Source organism: Podarcis gaigeae (assembly GCF_964106915.1).
Source record: "Podarcis gaigeae genome assembly, chromosome: 8".
Classification (NCBI taxonomy): Eukaryota; Metazoa; Chordata; class Lepidosauria; order Squamata; family Lacertidae; genus Podarcis; species Podarcis gaigeae.
Genome location: NC_139684.1, coordinates 90906890 through 90925267, shown reverse-complemented (window position 1 = coordinate 90925267; position 18378 = coordinate 90906890). Strand labels below are relative to the sequence as shown.

At 44.8% G+C, this 18378-nt stretch overlaps 2 protein-coding genes across 2 annotated transcripts; both read right to left on the bottom strand.

Annotated features, from left to right (window-relative positions):
- Positions 1-2957: 2957 nt before the first annotated feature.
- On the bottom strand, positions 2958-7435 carry LOC310851019 (uncharacterized protein). Its single transcript, XM_083753049.1, has 2 exons — positions 7177-7435; positions 2958-5551 (listed from the first exon to the last, which is right to left on the bottom strand). The coding sequence occupies exon 2, from the start codon at positions 5526-5528 to the stop codon at positions 4542-4544; it is 987 nt and encodes a 328-aa protein (XP_083609175.1). The 5' UTR covers positions 5529-5551; positions 7177-7435; the 3' UTR covers positions 2958-4541.
- LOC310850544 (uncharacterized protein) lies at positions 5805-17480 on the bottom strand (the record flags this gene model as incomplete). Its single annotated transcript, XM_083752066.1, has 7 exons — positions 5805-8708; positions 10310-10436; positions 10773-10855; positions 12531-12612; positions 13535-14029; positions 16829-17082; positions 17186-17480. The coding sequence occupies 7 exons, from the start codon at positions 17478-17480 to the stop codon at positions 7474-7476; spliced, it is 2571 nt and encodes an 856-aa protein (XP_083608192.1). The 3' UTR covers positions 5805-7473.
- Positions 17481-18378: the final 898 nt, after the last annotated feature.

Sequence of the window (18378 nt, the reverse complement as noted above, 5' to 3'; positions counted from 1 at the left end):
TATGACTATAAGGGATCAAAATTATACTTGTTATGTGTTTTGTATGTGTCAGAGTTGCCTCTAGGTCGCAGCTCACAGAGGACCAACGCTAGTCAGTAATAACGTATAAAAGTCTTTACTGAAGATTAGTTTCCATTTCCAAACCGCAGCGTGCAACTCTACGTCTTAGAACCTAGACCGGCGAAGCTCCATCTGAGTCTCCGCCTCCTAGACACCAGTTTAAGACTCTAGCCTTACTCCACCTCTTCCGTTGTTCTTTCCTCCTCTGGGTCCTTCTGCCCCCTGGGGTTTCCTCCTTTCTGGACTCTTCTGATGCTGACCCCCCTGAGTCTTGCCGCTCCTTCCGGCGGGCTTTAGGACCTGGCTCCCTATCCGGGCTACCTGCTGTGCCGCTCGCCTGTACATTTGAACTTGGTGCGCGCGCCCAGCCGGTAACTTTCCTCTTGACCGTTTCCCCGCTCTCCAATGGAGGCGTGGTCAATCCTGACTCATCTCCTCTCGCTGGTGGTGAGAACACTGGTCCCGATGCCTGGGACTCCTCCCCCCCACTGCGCTCTGGTGGGGAAGCTGGTCCTGATTTCCAACTGCTGCTCTGGGAGTCCCCGCTGGCCCCTTCCTTCTGGGGTTTCCCCCTTGGCACCCCCCTTGCCCTGGCCATCGGCGCTCCCTTCTGTGAATCTTCCGATTCGCTGGAGAGGCTCATGGAATCCCTCTGACCACTGTCACCGCCTACGCTCCCCTCAGATTCCTCCCCCTCGCTCTCCATTTCCTCCCTCTCCTGTGCCTCTGCTCCTGAGCCTCTGACAGTATGAATGTTTATTTTATTGTTATCTTTGTTTTTTCTTTTCTTTTTGTTTCTATGTTATATAATTTCTTGAAAACTTTAATAAATATTCTATATAAAAAAAGAAAACAAGCATGCTCCCTCCTCCATGTGACAGCCCTTAAGATATTTGAAGGTGGCTACCCAGGGCCGGATTTAGATGAAGAGCGGCCCTCGGCTACTCCACTTGTGAGTAGCTCCCAATCACCCACCTTCATGACTAGTAGAAAATGGGAAACTGTTATAAACAAAATTGAATGAAGCCAAGGATGAGGATGGGTTTTTAAAATTCTGTAGTTTTCTCCTCTAAAGGATATCAGAAAACGTCATCAAAATGTACAGAATGCTCAGTGCAGACAACCTCTCTTGAGATATCATAGCCCTTAATTCATTTTTAATTCTTCGGGGTCTCAAAAAACTCTCCCCTGAGCAGTTAGTGACCATAAAGCTAAGAAATAGCTGCAAGATTGTTTCCACATTAGGAAAGGCCATCTGATTTTTTCCCCTTGTATAGAATTTGATAAAGGTCTGTATGAGACAGAGAAGGCTCTGCTGTAAGCCTATGGCTTTGTTTCTCAGGCGAAAGTGCAAAAGTTCAATAAATTTTGGGTCAGCATCTTCTGGATATGCTTCCATCAACAGTTCAACACTGTCAGGGACGCAGCAGGAGCGCAGGGAGGGGAGGAGATGGAGAGCGAGGGGGAGCAATCCGAGGGGAGCGTAGGAGAAGATGAGTCAGGGTTGACCACGCCTCCATCGGAGAGCGAGGGAACGGTCGAGAGGAAGGTTACCGGCTACGCGCGTGCGCCAAGTTCAAATATACAGGCGAGTGGCACAGCAGGTAGCCCGGATAGGGAACCAGGTCCTAAAGCCCGCCGGAAGGAGGGGCAAGAATTAGGGGGGTCAGCGTCAGAAGAGTCCAGAAAGGATGAAACCCCAGCGGGCAGGAGAGCCCAGAGGAGGAAGGAGCTAAGGAAGAGGTGGAGCAAGGCTAGGGTCTTAAACTGGTGTCAGGGGGGAGGAGACTCAGACGGAACTTCGCTGGTCTAGACTTTAAGACGTAGAGCAGCACGCTCCGGCTTTGAAATGGAAACTGAACTTCAATAAAGACTTTTGTAAATAACTACAGCCGGGCGTTGGTCCTTTGTGAGCTGGGACCAAGGGGCGGCTCTGACAAACACCTTACTGAATTTCTTGCTTAGATGCTGTCAGATAGCAAGAATGAAAAAAAAATGTACATCACTGTACACAGTACTTTTTAAAATTGGCTTTAAGTGCAACTTATATAGGAATAAAGGATTTTATCCTAAACCTATCTCTTGAAGAAAGTGCATCTAAGCCTAAGGCATCAGGTGAACTTCAGTCATTTCTTTACCGTTCCCTCACTCTTTGTCTCCTTATTTTGTAGTTAGCATTTGGCAAGGTGGCTTTTGCTTGTTTCTCAAGCTCATCAAAATCTCTAATTTTCCTTTAAAAATCCAGAGGTGAACTGTACAAACTTGCACAAGAACTCAATAACAGGCCTGATTTCTGAAGGGCTTTGCTGACCTTGTGAAAATGACCTAGCACACTGATTTATATCTCTAAGATTCTGCAGATTTTGGCTGTGAATTAGAGCCCCACAAAAAAAATTCAAGTTGGGCCCCAGAGTTTCAAATAGGGCTCCACTGGCTAGCCCTGAGTCTCGTAGGTGCTGGGCCCAAGTTACCCTGCCCTCACATGAAGTCTTGGGTTTACAATTTGGTGAGAGGGGAGTCTGCCCGCTGAGGCCCCCTAGATTTAGAGGACCTAGGCTTCAGCCTACTTAGCCTATACTGCAGACAAGCCTTACTAATTTACTTTTTGGGCCACACAAGACATCTGAATGCAGCCCTGTTTAGGGAAGCTTTTAATGTTTAATAGATTATTGTATTTTAATATTCTGTTGGAAGCCGCCCAGAATGGCTGGGTATAAATAAAATAACAACAACAACAACAACAACAACAACAACAACAACAGCATTACCTTTCAGGGGGTGTACTGAGAAAGGTGATGAGGACTGATTTTGCAGTCGTTCAGGGGAGTTTCATTTCCGAGGGTGCTGGAGACTTGAACTCAAGCCACAATTCGACTCAGCAGCAAGCTACACCCCCATTGTACAGCATTATTTTTTTATTATTTTACTTTCCACAAAACAAGATTCCACAATTAACATTGAAAATACGTGCTCCCCCACCTTCATATGTATATCTTTATCCTTTCATCATTATCTCTACTGAGATTCTTAAAATCTTCAAGCTTCCCCCCATTCCCACTTCTGATTCCTTATATACACCAAATTCTTCTGCATATCCATATCTACTATTAATCCATTATTATATCCTAAATTATCCAAATTTCTGGTAATTGCAACCATTTAGTCCAAAGCTGCTAATGTTTCAACTTGTTTAGTGTTCTTTGCACATATACAATAAATGTTTCCCACTCTTTTTTGAATTTCTCATTATCATAGTCTCTGAGCTTTGTTGTTAGTTTCCCCATCTCTGCATAGTCCATAAGTTTGATTCGCTATTCTTCAAAGTTTCTCCCTTCCATCTTTGAACTAACAGGATCCGGGCCGCTGTTGTAGCATACATGAATATCTTCTGTTCTTTGGGTAGTTCAGCATCTACTGAACCTATGAAGAAAGCTTCTGGTTTTTAAACAAAGGTCATTTTAAACATTTTTTTCTGTTCATTATAAATCCTTTCCCATAAATTTTTAATAATTCTCCAACTGAAGAGGTATGCATGTACACAAAATAATATACCCAGAACAAACTTAGTTGGTCTCTAAGGTGCTACTGGACAATTTTTTATTTATTTAAAATAAAACCAGACTTTCAAAAATCCCTCCGACCAAAGTGTGCCTTGCTAAACTCACAAGTATTTCCAGGTACTCACTCCACTTAATGGGTGTTCTACTGCAGACATCGGGTTTCTTGGATGCAAGGTCATGTTCACAATTATAAATCCAGTAAGAAATGAGAATGGGTTTGGGTTGCTTTTAATCCAACTTTCCCATCAGCTAGCTGCTGTCCATTTATATCAAATAAGCTGGTAACTTTCCCACTTACAAACTTTCCCAATGCAGTGGCTATTACCTAGGAGATGGGGACGAACCTCCTTTTTATTTCTCTGTCTGGTGCCGAATTTAGTCGAATACAATCTTTTATAAAATCTTCTTTACCTTCCCATCGGCTGTAAGTAGTTTTGGGAAATCTCTGCTTCAGCCTAGAGTGGAGGCTTGTCTCCCACGGAGTTGCGCTGCTGCCAGGACCACTGGCTCCGTCCCTGCTCCCCACACCCACTCCCCGTGCCTTTCAGCAGAGGAATCAAGAGCAGCTGGAGAAGCTTTTGCGGGCTGCTGGACCCTCCACACCTGGAGAACCCTCTCAGGGTTTTTTGTGCACTCTGCCTTAGTGCTTCTCCCTGTTGCTCCATGGGGTTCAAGCGTGTCAGAGCGATCAGACTTGCAGTCTGCAGAAACTCACACTCCGACCGCCATCTGCAGAAACCAAAAGTCTCTCACTGTACAGCATTTTAAATGTTTATGGGAGAGGTGGTGTTGCTGTGTTGCTTTTCTTTTATCTATTTATTCATGCTTTTACCTTGTATTTTATTTTGTGAACCACCCTGAGATTTTGTGATGAAGGGCAGTATGTAAATCTAAAAAATAATGCCTCCTAAAATTAAATCTCTACACAAACACTACTAGTTTTCCTCCACCGTGAGTTTTTTGATGGGAAGTGAGGCTGCTCTTATGTCTGAAGCTTTTTCCACACTCTTGGCACTGAAATGGTTTCTCCCCGGTATGAATTATTCGATGGGAAGCGAGATGGTAGCTGTGACTGAAGCTCTTTCCACATTCCAAGCACTGATAGGGTTTCTGCCCTGTATGAATTCTTTGATGGGCAGTGAGACCTTCTTTCCAGGTGAAGCTCTTTCCACATTCCAAGCACTGAAATGGTTTCTCCCCTGTATGAATTCTTTGATGGTAAGTGAAACTGTCCTTTCGACTGAAGCCCTTTCCACATTCCAAGCACTGATAGGGTTTCTCCCCTGTATGAATTCTTTGATGGGAAGTGAGATTTTCTTTCCTAGTGAAGCTCTTTCCACATTCCAAGCACAAATAGGGTTTCTCCCCTGTATGAATTCTTTGATGGGAAGTGAGATTTTCTTTCCAGGTGAAGCTCTTTCCACACTCCAAGCACTGATAGGGTTTCGCCCCTGTATGAACTCTTTGATGGGAAGTGAGATTGGTCCTCTGACTGAAGCTCTTTCCACATTCCCAACAACGATGTGGTTTCTCCCCTGTATGAATTCTTTGATGGGAAGCTAAAGTCTGTTTCCAGATGAAGCTCTTTCCACACTCCAAGCACTGATAAGGTTTCTCTCCTGTATGATGTGATTTGTGGGAAGTGAGACTGTCCTTTCGACTGAAGCTCTTTCCACATTCCAAACAACAATATGGTTTCTCTCCTGTATGAATTCTTTGATGGGAAGCAAAACTCTTTTTCCAGGTGAAGCTCTTTCCACATTCCAAGCACTGATAGGGCTTCTTCTCAAGGGGATTTCTTTGATGGGAAGAGGAATGGGAGCTCTGACTGAAGCTCTCTCCATAGTCTGAATACTGATATGGCTCCTCCACTGTATGGATTTCATTGTGGTCTCCCTTGTTCTTCATTTCCAATTCATCAATACCTGAAACTAAGAGGCAAATGTATTAGAGACTTGGAAAGAAGTGCAGCTCAAAATTATGGAGGAATGCTAATTAAGGCTTGTGACAGGGAAAGAACTCAAGGGAGTTAGATGTTATAATGTTCATTTTGTTCTGTAAAAATGTCTAGTTTCATATACAAATCGAGTATTGGCTGTTTTCTCTCACTTAAGTTTTTAAAAGATTAACAAAGCTTAACAGTAACATCAATTTGTTCAAATTTAAATATGGATCTGTACTACGTTCATAAATAAAGTGTTCTTTTATTATTATTTAAATGATGGACAATGAAGGAATGTTCCCTGTCCAAAATTAAGATATATTCAATATGCTCAATTGTTCAATATGCAGTAATAAATCTAAACAAATTTTAAGAGCTGGTGAAATATTTGGGAACACTGACACTGGACTAGCATGGTCTTAGTCAGCTGCCTTGTAGTGGGCGATGTAAGAGTAGGGGAACAAAAATGGAAAGCATATGGACTTCTGTGTGCTGAAAAACACTTTGTGTATTGAACAAATGTGTGTAGCAGCTGCCAAATTAAACTTCTTCAGTGGCTAAAAAATATAATTATGATGTGCATCACGTTACAGCAATTTGGATGTTTCTTAAATTCTTGATATCACAGCATGCAGCAGAAACTTGTCATATTAGCATTATTATTACTCAAGTGTCCTTACTTAAATGTTACATTACTGCAAGAAGTTACAGAGGATGAGGCAGGGGGCCTTCTCGGTAGGGGCACCCACCCTGTGGAACACCCTCCCATCAGATGTCAAGGAGATAACTATGCAACTTTTAGAGGACTTCTGAAGGCACCTCTGTATCGGGAATTTTTAAATGTTTGATGTTTTATTATGTTTTTATATTTTTTGGAAGCTGCCCAGAGTGGCTAGGGCATCCCAGGGAGATGGGCAGGGTAAAAATAACAAAATTATCATTATTGTTACTACAAGGTTCACTGCCTGAGATTCAAAAGGCCTGGCTCTCCTCCCTTCTCTCCGTCTCAGAGGCTGGGCTTTCTGTCTCATCTCAAGGACTGCCAAAGCGCCCAAAAAAGCCTCTTGACTTCCCTCCAAACCATCCACATCAATCCTAAGCATCTCCTGTTCTGATTTCCATTTTTTGGTCTCCCTTTCCAGCTTTTTAGATTTTTCCTCCCTTCCTTTCATGTAGATATCAAGTGCTTCTGTTTTCTTTGTCAGTGTCTCTACTTTAGTGGTCAAATTTGTCACCATTTCACTATTTCTATCAATTCGGGCTAATAGCTTCTCCAACTTTTCCTTCATCTCTTTAGTCCGGTATTTTTTTAAGTCAGCAAAAAGTTCCACCAATTCAGATGGGGACCTGTCCCCTGGGTCTTGCTCTGAAGATCTTCTACTCAGGCCTGGTGTTAACTGTTTTTTAACTGCTATAGTCAAAATCTCACTCTCCCTTTTCCAGCAACCCCTTATCAGTTTCTCAAGGCCACAGAATAACTCTTTCCTAAGAGATCCTGTTTCCTGTATTTTTCCAGCCCTCCCTCTTCCATCCAGCCTGATACCCAGAACACATAAGCTGTTTAACATAAAATCCAATTTCTCAAATTAAGATTCGAATTAACCAAATAATTACTTTAAGAGAGGAACCACAAGAAAGAAAAAAGGAACAATGTGTCCAAGAGGACACAGCAATTTAGATGTCCAGAGAAGAGTGGTTGTGTTGCAGTAATCCAATTCTCTTTAACTGTCTCACAGTAGAAGACATATTTTCCTTCGAAGAGAAGCAAACTTGTCCAAACCTGTCCTGCTATTAGCTTTTTTAGCCAACTCTCAGTCCTTTAAAGAGCTAAAAATGGTTTTTTAAAGAACTTTAAAAATGAGACCAGATTTTCATAAATCCCTCCAATCACTCTTGGCACTGAAATGGTTTCTACCCTGTGTGAATTCTCTGATGGGAAGTGAGATTGTTGCTTTGACTGAAGCGCTTTCCACATTCCATGCACTGATATGGTTTCTCCCCTGTATGAATTTTTTGATGGGCTGTGAGACTTTCTTTCCTGGTGAAGCTCTTTCCACATTCCAGGCACTGATAGGGGTTTTCCCCTGTATGAATTCGTTGATGGGAAGTGAAACTTATTTTCCAGGTGAAGCTCTTTCCACATTCCAAGCACTGATAGGGTTTCTCCTCTGTATGAATTCTTTGATGGGAAGTGAGTTTGGCGCTGTTAATGAATCTCTTTCCACATTCCACACACTGATACGGTTTTTCCCCTGTATGGATTATTTTATGGGAAGCTAAACTCAGTTTCCAGTTGAAGCTCTTTCCACATTCCAAGCACTTAAAGGGTTTTTCCCCTGTATGAACTCTTTGATGGGAAGTGAGACCTTCTTTCCTGGTGAAGCTCTTTCCACATTCCAGGCACTGATAGGGGTTTTCCCCTGTATGAATTCTTTGATGGGAAGTGAAACTTATTTTCCAGTTGAAGCTCTTTCCACATTCCAAGCACTTAAAGGGTTTCTCCCTTGCATGAACTGTTTGATGAGAAGTGAGACTTTCTTTCCAAGTAAAGCTCTTTCCACATTCCAAGCACTTAAAGGGGTTCTCTCCTGTATGAATTCTTTGATGGGAAGTAAGATCTGAGTTCCTCCTGAAGCTCTTTCCACATTCCATGCACTGATATGGTTTCTCCCCTGTATGAATTTTTTGATGGGAAGTGAAACTTATTTTCCAGGTGAAGCTCTTTCCACATTCCAAGCACTGATAGGGTTTCTCCCCTGTATGAATTCTTCGATGGGAAGTGAGATATAATTTCCTGGTGAAGCTCTTTCCACATTCCAAGCACTGATAGGGTTTCTCCCCTGTATGAATTCTTTGATGGGAAGTGAGATTTTCTTTCCTGGTGAAGCTATTTCCACATTCCAAGCACTGAAATGGTTTCTCCCCTGTATGAATTTTTTGATGAGAAGTGAGATGGGCCCTGTGACTGAAGCTCTTTCCACATTCCAAGCACTGATAGGGCTTCTTCTCAAGGGGATTTCTTTGATGGGAAGAGGAATGGGAGCTCTGACTGAAGCTCTCTCCACAGTCTGAATCCTGATATGGCTCCTCCACTGTGTGAAATTCATTGTGCTCTCCCTTGTTCTTCCTTTCCAATTTATCACCACCTGAAACTCAGAGGCAAACGGATTAGAGTCCAGGGAAGAAGTGCAGCTCAAAATTATGGATCAATGCTCATTAAGGTTTGTGACAGGGAACGAACTGAAGGGAGTTAGATGTTATAATGTTCATTTTGTTCTGTAAAAATGTCTACTTTCATAAACAAATCAAGTTGAATATTAGATGTTTTCTCTCTCTTAACTATTTTTAGCTTAACTTGGTAACATCTTTTTGTTCAAATTTAAATATGGATCTGTACTATCTTCATGAATAAAATGTACTTTTATTATTATTTAAATGGTGGTCAATGCTGGAAAGTTCCCTGTCCAAAATTAACATATATATTCAATATGCTAAGTTGTTCACTAAGCAGTAATTATTTAAAATATTTTTTATTGGTTTTCTTTTTCTCGTAACAAATATCCACTATCAATAACATTCATTTTCCAGTTTCTCCCCACCCTGTTGACTTCCCTCAGCTTCCATTTCTGGTTTATTACCTCATATATTACATTCTGCTATTTGTATAAAATAATATTTTGTCACATTGTAAAATTTCTTGTTCTCTATCAATAAAGCTGTAAACTGCCAACGAGTCCATGTTTTTTTGTTTTGTTTCTTTAGGAATGTTGTAAATGGTTCCCATACTTTTTCAAAGTCACTACTGTCCTTTTCACGCAGTTCAATATGCAGTAATAAATCTAAACAAATTTTAAGAGCTGGTGAAATATTTGGGAACACTGACACTGGACAGGCATGGTCTAAGTCAGCTGCCTTGTAGTGGGCGATGTAAGAGTAGGGGAACAAAAATGGCAAACGTGAACTTCTGTGTGCTGAAAAACACTTTGTGTATTGAACAAATGTGTGTAGCAGCTGCCAAATTTAAACTTCTTCAGTGGCTAAAAAATATAATTATGATGTGCATCACGTTAAAGCAATTTGGATGTTTTCTTAAATTCTTGATATCACAGCATGTCATATCGGCATTATTATTACTCAAGTGCCCTTACTTAAATGTTACATGACAGGGAGAAGTTACAGGGGACGAGGCAGGGGGCCTTCTCGGTAGGGGCACCCACCCTGTGGAACACCCTCCCATCAGATGTCAAGGAGATAACTATGCAACTTTTAGAGGACTTCTGAAGGCACCTCTGTATCGGGAATTTTTAAATGTTTGATGTTCAATGCCTGAGATTCAAAAAGCCTGGCTCTTTTCTGGGATGGAGTTTGTTTGGTCCAGTTGTGGAATCTGTGCCATCTCCAATGTCAGTCGACTCTTTGGTCAACCAGAGAGCGACACAAAAGCAAGAACAGAAGCAAAAAACTTGACTGAAGCTACTTCAACACCTCAAATCACTCTGAAGCCTACATTTAAGAAGGCCTGGGCAGTTCAGACAGCCTGGTCAGGGTTTTAAAAGGCAGAACTGGAGGAAGAATATTCACAGGGAAAACAATCAATAGCCATCCATCCAAGGTTTGCTGTGGGAGTGTTAGCATCCCAGGTGCTGTGGGTAGTGCTGTTGAGCCCCATCAAAATATCAGAGGTTCGTCACCTAGATATATATCTTGAATTACAAAACAGATAGGATGAGCCAATAGGGAGCCTTACTGAGAGAGTCCCACATCCCACGATTCTCCTCCATGACCTCCTGATGCAGAGCTCTCTGGTCAGGATCCAGCAACACCCACTCCTCATCTGTGATATAGACAGCTACATCTTCAAAGCAAACTGTATCCTAACAGAAAAGGAAAAAGGATGTCCTCTTAGAGAACATTCACGTGATCCATTACACTTGGCTCTGTTGTTTTCTACAGTGGCCAGACCCCTCTCTGCCTTCCTCATCCCTCTCTCCTGCTGCAGCTTCTGCCTCTGAGTCTGGGCTGCTCTCTGCCACAGACTCCCTCTGCTCCCTGAGCCCTCTTCCCTCTCCAGCTTCAGACACCTCCTCCTCCTCCTCCTCCTCCCAGTCGGCTCCCTCTTCTCTGGCTCCTCCCACCATTCCTCTGCATCCAACTGTGTCCAGCCAGTCTGCATCCAAACAGTCCTTCCCCACAAGGCTCCTTCCCCCTACCTGATCTGGGTCCACAGCCGCTGCCTCCCCTTCACCACCATGAAAAGATGGGGGAGCAGGTCTTGGTGGCATCATTCCGCCACCTGGGAGAGACAAAGGTAAGTAGAAACCGTGAGCGCCTGCTTCTCTCAGAGGTGAAACAGTGCATCTCTAAGTGCAGATGGGGCTTGTCCAAGTCTCCCCTGCTAGCTTCCGGTTCCGCTCTGCCTTAATGGGGCAGCGGGAGATCGTTGGCAAAGGAAAAACAAGGATGATTGAGGGTAATTCTCCTCGCAGGTTCCCCCAGGGACAGGGCGAACAGGCTTCACTCCCAGTTCATCTCAGTACCTGGCTCTCGCTCCGGCATGGGTTGTGGGAGGCAGCGAGGCGATGAGTGCGAAAGCCCTTCGCCTGCTGAAAACCCTCCTTCGTAGCCATTAAGGAGCAGATGTTTTCCTGTCAATTGGAGCTCAATTTGGACTAATGTACAGATGTTGCTGGAAGGGATGAGATCATAAACTGTGGGACTGAAACAGCTGCAAGGCCTTTAAGGGTTGAATTTGAGAGAAGACTTCATTTGGTGCAAAAGATGGGGGGGGGGGAGGGAAGCCTACAGATTCTTTATATAAAGTTTTCTTCTCTACATTTATGATTTGGCAACCCACCATTGAATGCTAGTTCAAATTATAGATGTACAGGTGAGCAGGGATGAAACTGGATTGCAGATATGGAATATAACATCAAATGGAACTTTGTGTGTAAAAAAAGGAAAAAGGGAGGTAAGCTCTAGTTTACAAAATGTTTACGATGGAAAATTAGAGCTGACTCTTCCCTATCCTTTATTATTTATGGACTGAACTGAATAATGCTAAAAGGACTTGGAATTTAATTTAATTGGATAACTGTGCGTTTATATTCGGCCAGATAGAGGGATGTAAACAATCTGCAAGTTGTGAAGGAACTGATAAAATTCATTACTGAATCATTTGCAGTTTGACAGATCCCTCTCCTTCCCAGGTGGAGAAGAAAAGTGGCAAAAACAGGTTATTTATTGGGACCGTGTGATTTTTGCAGCTGCTGTTAAAGTTGCCAAACAACGAAGCATGGGACGGAGCAATGGAGAATTTCTGAAACCACAGTAGGATATTAGCTCTGCCCAAGGAATGATGGAGAACAGCAACAACCAAGAAAAGATAGACAGAACATTTTACAAGGACAGGAAGAAACATCATGAACAGAAAGATTGCCACACACAGGAAGAATAAGGATATAGCTGGAGTGCCTCACTTGTAGTTTTATATATTATTTAATGTGTCAAAATGAATGGAAGTCATTAATATTGCAGTTGTTGTATAAATGATTGTTATCTTGACTGGAGTGTAATTGAAATTAATAAGATTTCGGAATGCAGAAATAAAGAAAATCATCAAACCATCGGTATTAGCGGTGGGGGGGTGTCCCACCTTAATTATATAATTTGGTATCTGAATGATTGGTATTAGTAATTGTATTGTAATTTGGCATTGTTATAATGAGGCTATTATAGGACTGTAATTGAAAACTAATAAAAATTACTATTGTAAAAGTCTCCCCTGCTGAATACATTTGGACATTTGTACCCATTTCATATATTAGTTGTGCAAAAATACATCTCTCCCCCCTCCCCCCGAGCTCTGGACTCCAAGTGTCTTCACCCAAAAGATGTAAAGAACTCACAGATAAGTTTCAAAACCAAGAGAATGTGACAAAACAGGGGAGAAAACACTCCTTCCTCCTTACCCAGAGGCCTCACTCTGGCGTCCAATGGAGTCTTCTCTGCCTCAGAAGAATCAAGACCCATTTCTGCAAAAAGATCCTTCCCCTGAAAGAGCAACATGGATTCAAAACAGAGAATGGGGAGAAGGATTAAAAAGGAATGGCAGAGGCAAGCGCTTTCGGGGGACAGAGGTGAAAGCTGCTTCCTGCTTCTGCTAGACTGGTCTCTGGGGTTGGCTGCCAGGACCATGAAACATTGGTCCTCAAGGATCTTCACTGGCTCCCAGAATGTTTCCAAGCACAATTCAAAGTGTTGGCGCTGAACTTCAATGCCCTAAACGGCCTCAAAGGCCCAGTATACCCACAGGAGCGTCTCCACCCCCTTCGTTCAACCTGGACACTGAGGTCCAGCTCCGAGGGACCTCAGAGCAAAGTTACAGGGAACCAGGGAGGACCTTCTCGGTAGTGGTGCCTGCCCTGTGGAATGCCCTCCCATCAGATGTCAAGGCAATAAGCAACTACCTTACTTTTAAAAGACATCTGAAAGCAGTCCTGTTTAGGGATATTTTTAATGTTTAATGCTGTATTGTGTTTTTAATATTTGGTTAGAAGCCACCCAGAGTGGCTAGGGAAACCCAGCCAGATAGGCGGGATATAAACAATAAATTATCATCATCATCACCATCATCATTATTACAGGGAACAAGGCAGTGGACCTTCTCAACAGTGGCACCCACCCTGTGGAATACTCTCCCATCAGATGATAAGGAGATAAAGAACTGCATAACTTTTAGAAGACATCTGATGTCTTATTATGCTTTTCTATGTGCTGGAAGAAACCCAGCCACATGGGTGTGGTATTAAAATAATAATAATAATAATAATAATAAAAATAATAACAACAACAATAATAGCAGTAGCAGTAGTAGTAGATTTCCAAAAAAGGATGGGCCATTAGTAAATAATTTGGCATACTCTCCCTCCTCTTTGGAGCCCCTTGGAAGTATCTAGAGGAAAGTCTCTCTCACCTGCCGTTCTGCCTGCTTTTTCTCCTCTGCCTGACTCAGGAGGAAACCTTCGGCCAGGGCCACTGCCTGGGAACTGGTCTCCGCTCCACATTCCCTCACCCAGCTCTCCATCTCCAGGGGAAGGACAGCCAGGAACTGCTCCAAGATCACCAGGTCCAACACCTGAGCTTTCATGTGCCTTTCTGGCTTCAGCCACTGGTGGCAAAAGTGGTAGAGTTGGCTGCAAACCTCTCGGGGTCCTTTGGCCTCCTGGTAGCAGAACTGCCTGAGCTGCTGGCTCTGCACCTCTGAGCAAGGGGTATCCTCCTCACCCAGGATCTTCTGCACAGAGTTTTCACAGAATCCCCCACTGCTCCCCGTTTCCATGGCATGGCCTCTTCCTGCTTCAGCGCCAGCTGAGTCTTGCTCATCCATCTGTGTTCCCAGGAAGTCTCCAAGAGATCGGAAGGAGCCCCTTGGTCCTCTGCCAAGTTCTAATGCAAGGTACAACAAATCCTACGAATCAAACACATTCTTCTATTATAAGATCAATACACAGCCAAGAGAAGAAGAATGTTCCCTGAACAAGCGTGGGGAGAGGAGGAGGAAGTCGTCATAACTGTGAATGACAAGTGAGTCATTTGTATCCCAACCCCACTTCATAGTCCAGAGCTTCGCCCCAAGCCAGCCATATCTGCTTGGGTGGCTTGGTGAGCAGCAGGGCTCATGTCTAGCTCCAGCCACCGTCCCTTTGGCACAGACAGGATGTGGCCATGGGACTTCCTGCTCTGGATCCGATGGGAAGGTTGCAAAGCCCTCTAGGTGGAACTGCCCTGGAAAACGCCTCAGAAACTGGACTCAAATGCAGCGGTTGGGTTCTCAACTGGATTCCCTCTTTTACTAATGGCATTTCTATCCCATCTTTTTCTCCAACAGGCTCCAGGTGGTGTCCGGAACTGGACCCAAGAGGAATGCTGGAGATCACCTTCCCTCCTCCTGAACCTTCCCGAGAAGAGGAGGACAGTATAGATTTACAACAGCATTCCTGACCCTCCTTCTCCCAGGATCCAGCGTGCATTGAGAGTAGGAGAACAGGAAGCTCAGAGGCAGAAAGCACAGATCAGCCGACGCAGGGATGACGTAGAAGAGGAGAGACAGGTGGGACTTTACTCAGAACGACGCCATTACTGCGATGGAGAGGCGCTTTTCAAAGTCTCTCTCTGTAAATATTGAATAAAGGACTCAGCAGGAACTCTACTTCTTGGCTGGCCACTGGGGGAGGGATGGGATTCCCTGAAGCCTGACAGGTGGCATCTACCCCACCTCATTGAAGACCCACGAAAATCCTTTGGCATACATGTAATTCCTGTTTTAAAATACCTGCATTGGTTGCCAGTTCATTTCTGGGCCTAGGTTCATCAACAGACCAACACTTTATATTATTTAATTGGCAATGGAAGAGGAGAAAGGCCCATGACTCACCCTTAATCTAAGCACAACCGCAAGGGCTTTGCCATGTGGAATGCTCTCTGTTCTCTGCTCACTATGTTCTATCCTGCATTTTTGGTTGTATTCAAACCAATTCATTAACCACCTGCCAAGCAAGATGGCTTCCTCCAAAGAGTCTTGGGAACCGTAGTTTGTTAAGGATGCTCAGAGTTCTTAAGAGACACCATCCAGCTGCCCCACTAGATCCTAAAAAAATATTGAAAAGCTTTGAAAACACACAATTAATTTAGGTTTTCTCCCCCCCCCGCCAGCAGATGCTTTAGCTGCCCCCCCCCCCCGAAATCCTGGCTATGCCCATGGCCTCCATCCTCCTTGTCAGCGGGTCCCCTAGCAACTCTCATCACTCAAGGGTGGGGGTTGCCTCTTTCGTGCCCACCCTCCGCTTGCTTCCTTTCCAGGAGGGCCTCTCCTGCCTTGGATTCCTGGGGCATTTAATGACCAGGTCCAGTCAGCATTCCCTAATGCAGAAGCAATTCTGAGAATGTTCATTTGTATGATGAATGCAAATTGCCATGGAGAAAGATCCTTTTCTCAGCTGAAGAGGATAAAAAAATGAATTTAGAACAACAAAGTTTCAAGATAAATTATGTTACCTCAGCATCATGTGCACAGAAAATGACAAGCTATGCAGTTTATCGTTTGATGATATCATCAGTGACTTTGCTTTGGCAAAAGCAAACAAGTACTGTAATTTAGATCATGTTTGTGTACTGTTTGAATCCATAGTATACAATGAATCATGATAAAATTATACAGCTGAATGGGTATTGGGTAGATGCATTAATATAATTAGTCCTGTTTAATAATTTTTTGATGTACAGGCATATATAGTATCAGTATTTGTCAGGGGTTCAGGAGCAGAGACACAGGAGATGGAGCAAATGGAGAGCGAGGAGGAGGAATCCGAGGGGGGTGTAGGCAGTGACAGTGGTCAGAGAGATTCCACGAGTCTCTCCAGCGAATCGGAAGATTCACAGAAAGGAGCGCCATGGCCAGGGCAAGGGGGGTGCCAAGGGGGAAACCCCAGAAGGGGGTGCCAAGGGGGAAACCCCAGCTCTGACAGTATTATTTATGAAAGTGATATATTACTATAAATACTGTAGTAAGTGTAACAGGGTACAAAAGTCTGCTGTCCCAATGAACAGTGTGGACTACTATGGTGATACTGCATTGATATTATATAAAAACACATTGTATTAACTACAATTGCATTGTACAGGTTATAACACTTAATTTCATATTAATAAAGCTATTTATAATTATTAGTAGTTTGCCTCATATATTTACACCTCTTATTATTTCATGTTATCACAAGTTTCTAGAGACTTGATTATGAGTCTTTGTAAATTGTGTTTCTGAAGGAACTTTTGATATTGCCCTATGCCAATGTGTTTGCATTATGAAGAAAAATCATTTTAAGTTAGAGCTTAATGATGATTTCACTATTAATATACTTCTTCATTGTATTTCACTATTAATATATTTCTTTACTGTATTTCAGTTCAACAATGACTTTGATAAAATACATATTTTGCTAAGTGCAAATGGCTTGAGATACCTATGAGGTCCGTAAATTACCATCTTGCAGATATTCAGTACAAAAAACAGCGACCATCTGCTGTGGCCCCAGAACAGCTGGACCGAGAAAGGGCCCCGTTACCTTCCTCCGACCTCAATCCGGCCCTGTTTGGGGGGCCCCTGGCTCCTGGGGGAGGGAGTTCCACAGGTTTCCCTGCGCCCCCCCCCCCCGGGCAGCCCTGGCCCCGCTCCCCCTTCTCCCCAAGGCGGAACAGAGAGGAGACCCACCAAAGGCCCGCAGGCGAGGGCGAGGCCGCTCTCCACGAGGAGACCCTCTTGCAGGAAGTGACGTAGAGGGGAGCTGTCCCCGCTGTCATTTCCTGTCCTCTCTAGGAAGCCAACTCGGTGCCACTTAACCCTTGGCGAGCGGGGCGCGGAGGAGCGCCGGGCGTTGCGCAGGCGCAGAGCTGCTCCCTCCCTGGGGAAGAGGCCGCGCTTGGGCCCGCCTGGCCCCGGAATGGGTGGGGGGTCCTTGGTGGGGCCTGCGAGGGTGCGGGGCCCCCGGGCCGAGAGGAGGGGCGCGTGGCGGGGAAGAAGCAGGACCCAGAAGCCGGGACTGGGCGCGTGTGCGTGGGAAAGGGGAACCCGTGTCCGGGAGGAGGAGCACTGTCTGCCTGGGGCTCCGGGGCTGGGAAGGGGCGTCCGGGCGGGGGAACGGGGAGCCTTCGAGGGGAGGGCTTATGGGGGGCGAAGGGACCCGGGGTGTCTCTTCTCCGGGGGGCGAGTCCCGCCTGGCTCTCTTGGGGACCCCTGGGCAGCTCTGGTGGGGCTGCGGGGGTGGGAGGTGGGGGGCTGCAGGGCAGAGAGCCCTGTCCCAGCAAGAGGGGGTCCCCGGGGGCTGAAAGAGCAGCTGGAGGGGGGAGACATGCTTCAGAGACATTGCATACAAATGTATGTATTCCGCTTGCTTGTGTGTTCTGTATTGTAGCATATGTTGCTTTGTTCCTATATGTCAGCCATAAATATCATATGTTCTTATCTGTTAGTGAAGTTGCCTTTGAAACAACACAGAAGCAGTCAAAGGGATTTTCCTAGGAAGCATTTTATTCCACCTTTGGTGACACTGTGTGTTCTGAACACACTGAGATTCTTATAAGTTTGTGGGCAATGGCCCAAAATTCCTGGATTCCATAAGTGTTGACATTTGATTTAGAGTTGGGTTGCCAAAACTGGTTGCCAGACCCATGTTTATTAAACTGTGTGTTAGACACTTCCAATCCTGCGGAATCAGCATGTCTTCAAAGCTCATTCAACCAGGCAAGTTTGCCATGAAGTTAGAGGCTGGGGTCATGGGCTGTTCAGAGAACAAAGGAACTCGGTAGGAGAGGCAAAGGTGAGAGGGCCCTCTTCTTCCGCAGGTGAAGCAAGGTGAGCTGCAGAGCTTAGGAATTATGGGATGGAGAAGCAGCAGGCAGAGCAGGATGTTTGAGGTTTGTTTGAATCCCCCAGCTGCCCCTGATCTCCTTTGCCCCAGACCTGGCCGTGTCTGGGTAGTGAGAGAGAGAGAGAAGGGAGACTGCAGAGGGACAGGAGCCAGGGTGGCGCAGTGGTTAGAGTGTCGGACGGGGACCTGGGAGACAAGAGTTCAAATCCCCCTTGGGGGGCCAGTAGCTGCCTCTCAGTGTCACCCACCTCACAGGGCTGTTGTGGGGATTAAATGGGGAAGGGGAGAACCATATATATGGCACCTGGAGCCCCCTGGAGAAAACCGTGGGATGTAACTGCCATGGAATCAGGGACGCGGGTGGCGGTGTGGGTTAAACCACAGAGCCTAGGAC

What these genes read in the sequence shown, in the direction of transcription:
- LOC310851019 (XM_083753049.1), bottom strand. Translation starts at nt 5,528, where the DNA reads ATGAAGAACAAGGGAGACCACAATGAAATCCATACAGTGGAGGAGCCA.